General features: G+C 52.1%; 1 protein-coding gene across 4 annotated transcripts in view; it reads right to left on the reverse strand.

Moving 5' to 3' along the window:
• Positions 1 to 6,248, reverse strand: part of USP46 (ubiquitin specific peptidase 46) — a 34,779-nt gene extending 28,531 nt beyond the window's left edge. For 3 of the 4 annotated variants that reach the window (XM_008056676.1, XM_008056675.1, XM_021711660.1), the window contains exons 1-3: positions 6,158 to 6,248; positions 2,994 to 3,207; positions 1,066 to 1,295 (exon numbers count right to left, since the gene is read on the reverse strand). In XM_008056676.1, the coding sequence (XP_008054867.1) occupies positions 1,066 to 1,278 (213 nt within the window). In that variant the 5' untranslated portion in view covers positions 1,279 to 1,295; positions 2,994 to 3,207; positions 6,158 to 6,248. The remainder of the gene's footprint in view (positions 1 to 1,065; positions 1,296 to 2,993; positions 3,208 to 6,157) is intronic. The other variant, XM_021711659.1, reaches the window with a different exon arrangement.
• Between the last annotated feature and the right edge of the window lie 3,568 nt (positions 6,249 to 9,816).

A 9,816-nucleotide genomic window follows, 5' to 3' on the forward strand; every position in this document is an offset into this window, starting at 1 on the left:
GCCACTGCACTCCAGTCTGGGCGATGGAGTGAGACTCCAACTCAAAAAAAAAAAAAAGAACAGCTACATTGGTCGCATCCTTGCCGCAGGCCAAGTATCACTCTAAGTATTTCACAAGTGTCCATGCATCTGATCCTCTCAGCAACCCTGCAGGAGGGCACTCATCACCCCATTCGACAGACAAGGAGAGCAAGAACAGAGAAGATGACTAATGTGCACAGGGTCCCCGACTGAGTGGAAAGGCCAGGATGCAGCCTCGAGCAACCTGGCTCCAGGCTGGGCTTTTAACCAGCAGAACAGGAGGCCGCCCAGAGGATTTAAGCCACACACGACATCCAAGTAAATGTAGCCTCCTGAACCATGCTCTGGAGAGTGTGTCTCAAATTCAATTAACACTAAGTGACTACCATGTACCAGGTCCTCCACTCTGTTGCCCGGGCTGAAGTACAGTGGTACACTAACGGTCACAGCAGGCTTGACCTGCTGGGCTCAGGGGACTCTTCCACCTCAGCCTTCCAAGTAGCTGGAAATACAGGCACACATATTCACACCCAACTAATGTTTTGCTTTATTGTAGAGACAAGGTCTTGCTATGTTGCCCAGGCTGGTCTCAAACCCATGGGCTCAGGCAATCCTCTCACTTCTGCGTCCCAAAGTGCTGGGAGGGAAGAGAGAGAGAGAGAGAGGAGAGAGATAGATGGTGGGAGTGAGGGAGGGAAGCAGAGACAGAGAGATAGAGAAGGTGCTAGAACTATAGGCATGAGCCACTGTGCCTGGCCAAAATCTTTTCAAGAAAACTGGTCGGGGTCCAAGTTAATCATTCAATGTGTAGACCCTAAAATGTGCCCACGGTCCAAAGCAATTCAGCATCTAAGCAGCTTTTTCCTCCTTCCTCTGTTTCTGCGGCTGAGAACCCTGGATGGATTTGCACTTCCAAAAGGTTCACCCGAGTTTCAGGTGCATAGACAGAACTGTCCACACATATGACTGGTGCTGTGACTCCACCTTGCCCAACACACCACAGCGTGCCCGTGCCCATGCAGTCACCAAGAGCCTGGGACTTACGGTTTCACAGTTCAGGCAGCGCGTCTCATTGGTGAGTGTCCCCTGAAATATCTCGTGGACCCAGGTAAGCTCTGCCTTGTTACTCTCTGCAGGCTCATTCATGTTGCCATTTTTTAATTTCCCATTTTGCTTTTCCTGTTTCTTCTCTTCTTGCAAGATGTCCGCGATAGTGTTTAGCAAATAATTTAAGAATTCGTGAGCATCCTGCTGCATGTAGTTATCGAAGAGATCTGGAAAAGAGAAGGCTGTTACCTCAGTCTCTGGTTCTCAAAAAAGCAGCTGGACATGCACAGTTCCCACTCCCTCCCCCAACACCAGGTGGGTGGGCCCAGGACAGAGACACCTTCATCTACTTGGAGCGGCCTCCATGAGGACGCCTCCAAAGATTCTTCCTTCAGTTCTTGCCACCTACCAAGAACTAACTTTTCCGAACTTCCCTAAAGTTCTCACACTTACAAAAGGTGGTCAACAGTTGTACTTGGTCAGACAAAGACAGACTTTGCCTGGTAAATTCCCTGATAAAATGTTCATTTTGGGGGGGTGTGTTGGAGTCCCACTCTTGCTGGAGTGCAGTGGCACGCTCACAGTCACCACAGCCTCAACCTGCTGGGCTCAGGCGATCTTTCTGCCTCAGCCTTCCAAGTAGCTGGAACTACAGACTCACGCCACCATGCCTAGCTAGCTTTTCTGATTTATTGTAGATAAGAGGTCTCATCAAGTTGTCCAGGTTGATCTCAAACCCCTGGGCTGAGACAATCCTTTTGCTTTAGCCTCCCAAAGTGCTGGGATTACAGGCTGTGCCACTGCATCCAGCCAAGAGTCCTTATTTTTTCGAGTTAGAATCTCACTCCAACCCAGGCTGGAGTGTAGTAGCATGCTCACGACCACGCCAACGTTGACCTGCTGGGCTCCAATGATCCTTCTGCTTCAGCCTTCCAAGTAGCTGGAAATACAGGCGCACTACCATACCCAGCTAAATTTTTTTTTATTTACTGTAGAGATGAGGTCTCACCAAGCTGCCTAGGCTGGTCTCGAACCTGCAGGCTCTGGCAATCCACTCGCCTCAGCCTCCCAAAGTGCTGAGATTACAGGCTGAGTCGTCGAGCCCCAGCCCAAGCGTCCATTTTTAATATGATGCAACTACCCAATGAGCAATTATTCATTGGGTCACCTACCCAGAGCAATGGGGCTCCCCTAGGTGTTGTGCTCAACCCTGGACCAGGCCAGAGGTTGCTCCTGTGAAAACTCTGAGGCGGCAAGGAAACCATGTGGCATGTCTGAGAGTGTCAGAAACCACACACAGGCGACTCCAGAAGTCGACTGCTGTCCCTGCCATGAGGACAAGCCACCAGGAGAGGATGCCACCGTGGAACCTCAGCATTGATCACGCTCACACTCAACCCACAGTGCTCTGCACCCTTCCCTACTTAAATTACTTTTATTCTGGTACGTATAAATTATAACGTCAAAAGACAGCAATCACAGTAACAGGGACTTTATAAAACAAACATCTGGGGTGGGTGTGGTGGCTCACATCTGTCATTCCAGCACTTTGGGAGGCCAAGGCAGGAGGACTGCCTGAGCCCAGGGGTTCAACACCAGCCTGGGCAATAAGTCAAAAAATTAGCAGGACGTGGTGGCATGCGCCTGTAGTCCTTAGCAGAAAGACTGCTAAGCCCAGGAGGTCAAGGCTACAGTGGCCATGAGTGTGTCACTGCTCTCCACCTGGACAACAGGAGACTCCAACTCAAAATGAATAAGGTAACACAAAATGGAACACAGCTGTGCGTTTGAGCACATGGCTCATCCAGCTTCATGTGCTGGATGTGGGGAGGGAGAAAGCAGTGTTTCCCAGCAACGACACGGAGCCCCGACCTGCCTCGCTGTTCCTGGGCAAAAACTCCCCCTGTGCACAAGGGTCTCCTTACCATTCTCCTTTCTCAGCCGTGAGATGAACTTCTTGGGCGGGATGACGCCCACCTTCTTCTTCTGCGTGGCGATGCTGTGGAACAGGTCAGCCAGACACGTCAGCAGGCTCTCTTTCTTCTTCTGCTGGGCCTTGTACGCCAGCACGTTCTCCCGGAATGGCCGGCAGAAGTACAAGGCCTGTAGCACGGAGTTGCAGTAGCATGTGTTCCCAAACTGCAAGGACACAGGCACTCAAGTCACCGTGGGGGTCCCAAGGGAGAGCAGGCAGGCCTCCCCCTCTACCCGGCCCTGACGTCCCAGTGCCGAGTCTGGCTCTCCGAATTAGAAACCAGTCGGTGACTCTGAACACCCAACTCTCCAAGCAACAGACACATGAAGAAAACACACACAATTCCAGGGCCTTCCCAGTCATCATAGCCTCTAAAGTGACAGGAACCACACTCTGCCTCAATAAAAAGCCTCCTGAGGCTGGGCATGGGGACTCATGTCTGTCATCCCCAGCACTCTGGGAGGCTGAGGTGAGAGGATCACTTGAGCCCAAGAGGTCAAAACCAGCCTGGGCAACATAGTGAGACCCTGTCTCTGCCAAAAAAAAAAAAAAAAAAAAAAAAAAAGTCTAAGTGTGGTGGTGCACCCGTGGTACCTGCTACTTGGGAGGCTGAAGTGGGAGGATTGCTCAAGCTCAGGAGGTAGAGGCTGCGGTGAGCCATGATTGTGCCACTACACTCTAACCTGGGCAACAGATCAAGACACTCAACTCAATAAATAAATAAGAGTCTCACGAGACCTTCTGGAGCTTAAAGACAGAGAGAGAGGGGAGGAGAACATCTCTGTAATACAGAGACCGGAGGCAGCTGGCTGAATAAAAGACCCTGCCCTGTGGCATAGCAAACCCCAGAAAGGGAAAACGACATCGAGTCAGAGAGACCTGTGACAGGTGAACAACCCTGACTGAACAGGGCCAGTCTCTATCACTTTCAATAGCCCAGTACCAGCCCACCAGCTCCGACAGCCTCCCCTCCCTTCCCTCAGAGCCACAGAGGTCAAAAGGCGCTCCCTCACCATCACCTCCCAGTCTTTGAACTTCTAAACTGCCCCTGATCTTTGTGCAGGGGGGGTGGGGGGGGCAGGCAGGGGTTGGTGGTTCTCACTCTGTCGCCCAGGCTGGAGTGTAGTGGCATGATCACAGCTCACCATGACCTCAATCCCTGGGCTCAGACAATCCTCCTGCCTCAGCCTCCCAAGCAGCTGTGACTACAGGAATGTGCCACCACACCCCTCTAACTGTTGATGTTTTATAGAGACAGGGACTTGATATGTTGCTCAGGCTGGTCTTGAAATCCTGGACTCAGGCAATCCTCCTGCCTTAGCCTCCCAAAGTATTGGGATGACAGGCTTGAGCTACCGTGCCCGGCCTGTTCTTGATCTTGTTTCTGCCAACATGGGAAGTCTTCCAATACAAGACCACCCAAACTCCTGGACTCCTGTGCAGCACTGGAGCCCATACAGTGACATTTCACATGTCTCACAATGTATGAATACCGAGATTATGGTTACAGGGGAAAGGCTGCACTGGTTTTCAGCCGACTATAAGACCAGCACCAGAAGAACACAGCTGGGATCATCACCCCAGAATTTTTTGTATACAGTAAAATGAAAAGAAAACACTCTAAGAAAATAACAAGATTAATAGCAGGGATTACAAAATGCGACGTAAGAGTAAAAGAGAAAATGAACACCCTCTCAAGACTGGCTGCTGACGGAGTGTCGTTTCCCTAGGAGCGAGGCACACTGGGCCATGCCTGACGTGATATTTCCATGTACGCTGAGACAGAGGCTTCCCATGTTTACATTTTCATCTACTTGACACAATCATGTAACCAGAGATAAGCATACTGGTACAGAGAAGTTAAGTGACTGTTCCTAAGGAACACACATGAAGCTGTCAATAAACACAGATTGCCCAATTCTTCCACAAACTAGGAATGGCCTCAGCTCTTTTGTTCTCCACAATCTGCATCTGTGTCTTCCCTGGCCGGGGCAGAATCCCCACGTCTTGAATAACTACCTCCACAGAGACAGTAGGGGCTTGCACAATGGCTAAAAAGTTTGTATTAAAATTAGATATCAGAGCCGGGCGTGGTAGTTCATGCCTGTCATCCAAGCACTTTGGGAGGCAGAGGCGAGAGGACTGCCTGGGCCCACGGGTTCAAGACCAGCCTGGGCAACTTGGCAAGACCTCGTCTCTCCAATAAATCAAAAAACTTAAAATTAGCCAGGCATGGTGGTGCATGCCTGTAGTTTTAGCTACTTGGAAGGCTGAGGCAGAAGGATCGCCTGAGCCCAGCAGGTCGAGTCTGTGGTAGTTGTGAGCATGCCCCTGCACTCTAGCCTTGGTGACAATGAGACTCCTACTCAAAAAAAAAAAAAAAATTAGAAGTCAGGCCAGGCCAGGCATGTTGTCTCAAGCCTGTAATCCCAGCACTTTGGGAGGCCGAGGTGAGAGAATTGCCTGAGCTGGCGGGTTCATGACCAGCCTGGGCAACATGGTGAGACCTCATCCCTATAATAAATCGAAAAAGTTAGCCAGGTGTGGCAGCATGTGTCTGTAGTTCCAGTTACTTGGAAGGCTGAGGCAAAAGGATTGCTGGAGCCCAGTAGGTCGATGCTGGGGTGGCTGTGAGCATGCCACTGCACTCCAGCCTAGGCAATGGAGACTCCAACTCCAAAAAAAAAAAAAGAAGTCAGGCCAGGGATGGTTATGCCTGTCATCCCGCACTCTGGGAGGCCAAGGCGGGAAGATTACTTGAGCCCAGGAGTTCTAGACCAGCCTGGGCAATCTTGTGAGACCTCATCTTTACAAAAAATAAAAATAAAAAAATTAGCCAGATGTGCTGATGTGAGCCTGTGGTCCCAGCTACTTGGGAGGCTGAGGAGGGAGAATCACCTGAGTCCAGGAGGTCGAGGCTGCAGTAGTCATGAGCATGCCACCGCACTCCAGCCTGGGTGACAGAGTGAGACTCCAACTCAAATAAATAAATAGATTAAATCATCCCCTCTCCAACATCTTCCCCTTCTAACTAAAAAATGTGAGCAGCTATTTAAAAGCGAGTAATGATGAATTCGCTAAGACTGGATAACAATGAAGCATGTAAATACTCACATTGACCAATCCGAAGTAGTGCTCATTGATTGGAAACTGCTCTGGGCCAATGTCTTTTTCCAGAGCAGAGGCATTGGTGCCCTAGGAGAGAAAACAACACAAGTTCCATGATGGGTGAAACAGACCGGGGAAAGTTGTCACCACACGTGTCTCCCAGTCAGTAGGGCCTGCAGCCGCATCCTGCTGAAAGAGGAGGCCAGAGTCAGCCAGAAGAGTGTCACAAGTGTCACTTGCTCCTCACCCGCACACTTGTCCTCTCAGCCCTGACTGCTCGCTACCAGGGAAGGTCTGACCTGGGCAAATGTACAAACAGCCACAAGGCTTGCAGATAACACCCTGCCTTTCGGACAGCAGCAGCTTCTGGGGGACCCAGTGGTCTGTGAGCCACCTCTACTTTCAGAGTCAACTTCTCTGTTCAGATGAAACTTCACTGCACTTTTCACCAGTCGGACACGGCTCCCAGGTTCAGGCAGAGATGACAGAGAACGACAGACAGAAGCTGCCCACATGGAGCCCACGCTTAGGTGGGTGAGGACAGCCTGAAACAAAAATCAAGGACGTCAGCTTCTAAAAGATGACAGAGAAATGAAGAGAAGTCAGGTCGGAAATGGGGATGGAGAAGGTAGGGCAGGGGCCAAGGGGACACAGATGGGAGGACAGAGGGGACAGGGGTGGCGGGGATGAGGGGATACAGGCAGGAGAGGGCAGAGGGAACATGGATGGGAGGTGGAGGGGACATGAGTGGGAGGGAACATGGGCAGCGGGGGTAGAAGGGGCTCGGGTATTGTGGGGTCAACAGCCCGCCTCTGGATGCAGTGGCTGAACAGCCTCCTGAGAGGGTGAGCGTCCCAGGAATGTCGTGAGCAACGGCGAAATGAACCCTAGAATCCAGCAGTCCCCAAGTGCATTGCACCACAGGCCCCGGATCTCCACCATGACCCAACTGCTCCTGGATCCTCATCCCCTGCCGGGGACTGTGCTACGGCCCCTCAAGGACCCCGTGAGGTTAAAACTACGATCCACAAACCCCAGAGGGAGAACGGGACACTCAGCAGGGTTGGCAAATCGGCCCACGGTCCATGGTCAGCAGGCGGCAGGGCGGGGGTTTGAGCCCACCAGTCAGACTGGGAGTCCACGACCTACCAAGTCCCTCGGAGCAACCCTGCCAGTCACACCACATCCGAGGCCACTCAGGGCCGACTGCCGGTACTCAAGGACCGCGGCTGGCAGACTCAGCTGGGATGAGAAAAAAGTGGGCCCCACGCCATCAGGAAGGTCAGCAGGCTGAGGAGTGGGGGGACCAGGCTCCGCCCCCTTCCAGAAGGCTCGACTACCGCCTCACCTTCTCAGGCTGTCACAGAAGATATGCTGCTCACAGCAACTCAGAGATTTAAGGACAGGTATTATAGAAAGAATAAAAGACTTTGGCCAGGCATGGTGGCTCATGCCTCTAATCTAATCACTTTGGGAGGCCAAGGCAGGAAGACTACTTGAACCCATGAGTTTGAGACCAGCCTGGACAACATAGCGAAACCTTGTCTCTACAAAAAAATTTAAAACTTAGCTGGGCATGGTGGTGCACGCCTGTAGTCCCAGCTACTGGGGAGGCAGAGGTGAAGGATCACCGGAGCCCAGGAGGCCAAAGATGGGGTGATCCATGATCGTGCCACTGCACTCTAGCCTGGGCAATAGAGTGAGACTGTCTCAAAAAAAAAAGGAAACTTTTTTTTAAAGTAACCTACTACCACTGCTTACTTAGTCTTGACTCATGTCACCAGCGTGTCCTCTTCCTGGAAAAAAAAGGTCAAAACACAGGCTGAGAACCAGCTAAAATGGCCATGTGTCACCAAGCAAGCCTAAAATGCAAATCCCAACCCTGAGCCCACAGACCTGGAGGATTGGCACAGACGTCCTCGTCACGACACCTGTCTACATCTGACTTCCAGGTCTGACTCTCCCTCAAGTCCACAGAGCCTTGTCCTGCCCTCCGGCCATGAGCTCAGTGGCCACAGGAGCAAGATGACTTGGTGTCTGTTCTCTGGGGTGTGAGTGGGGGGTGCGTCACCATCACAGCAATGAGTGTCACAGACCAGGCTGAACTTCTGAAATAACATTCATGACTCATGGCAGGATTGTAGGGTGGAGACAAAGATCACTGAAAGTCTTCACCGGAGTTCTACCTCAGTCACACCAATGCAATAATGCTAATAAAATGCAGCCATGGTCACTTTTCAAGCAAAATTTGAACATGCGGCTTAGGGCCCCGAAGGCATGCCAGATATGAGACAACACATAGAGACGCTAAACCTTTCTTTACGAGGCAATAGGCTCAAGCAAGCAACGCCAGGGCTTGGGCGATTCAGGAAGTCCAATGTCAGGTTTGTTTCTTTCCACCTATCGTGATATGTCCCCATCTGGGGAGGAGGGGCCTAGGCGGGAATAAGGATGGTGACCCAGGCTGGTGCTGAAGAGAGGGAGAGGCAGGGGCCAAGAGAACACTGCTCGGTGTGAGGGACAGCAAACTCAACTCCAGCCTTCCCCGCCTCCAGGGTCACCACATGCTGGGACACCCAGGGACACCACTCGGCATAATGGACAGCAAGCTCAACTCCAGCCACACCCGCTCTCCCGGGTCACATGGGCTGGGACACCCAGGACACCACTTGGTGTAAGGGACAGTGAGTTCGACTCCAGCCCATCCGCCCTCCCGGGTCACCAAGTGCTGGGACACCCAGGACATTGCTCGGTGTGAGGGGACAGCAAGCCTGACTCCAGTCCATCTAAGTGTGGCTTCACAGGATGGAACCTATTCTTCCCTTCCATGTAAATATTCAAAGGATGAGACAGATCTGAATGCTGGGACGCAGGCTCCTCCTATCTGGTGGTGCCATCTTCCTCAGGAGTAGTTCCCATGGGCCTGAACACTGGACACGTGGGCACAGGCAGGGATGAGATGCTGGGCACAGCTGAGGAAGGGAGGGAGGGAGAGAGGGGGACAGGGACACATGACCACCCGTGGGCACCACGTCTACTCCCAGGGAGCCAGGGCTGGCTAGATGCCCAAATTACATGTAGTTTGCATATGTAGAGGATCCTCACACCTCTAAAATAAAATACATAAATGAAAAGAGTGGTTTCTCCTTGGAAGCACTGGCTACCCTAGCTTCTGCCCTCAGGTGAGCTCCTGCCAGGGGCACACTGCGATAGTAATGAGGCCAGCGCACCCTAAGAACAGCCCCACAGCCAAAGATGAACATCCAGAGTTCTGCACTCGGCGATTCTGGGCAGCCAGCCCGGAGGTACAGTCCTCATCATGAAGGCTACCTGGACCCTGTCCGCTCCTTGGAAGGTGAACGTGCAAGCCCTCTGTCTTGGGCTGGGTAGAGGGTGCATGGTGGAGAGTGCCCAGTGAAGACTTCTATATGACTGTATGCTTCTGAGGTGGCCAGTCGCTCCTGGGGCTCCCCTGTGTGAAAGTCCCCAGGCAACCTCTGTCCTGCTCGTGGTCTCCAGGTCTTATCCTTCAGCTTCTTGGGCCCAGTGCCATCCCTACTCCATACAGCAGGGGGAAACACAAAAAAGGCAAGGACGTGTTGTTTCTGTCACCATCCTGCCAGCCAGGATCTAGCCTGGACACACAGCCCATAGCACTGTGAGGA

This window comes from Carlito syrichta, unplaced genomic scaffold (assembly GCF_000164805.1).
Source record: "Carlito syrichta isolate Samal-C Ts95f unplaced genomic scaffold, Tarsius_syrichta-2.0.1 Scaffold302440, whole genome shotgun sequence".
Lineage (NCBI taxonomy): Eukaryota > Metazoa > Chordata > Mammalia > Primates > Tarsiidae > Carlito > Carlito syrichta.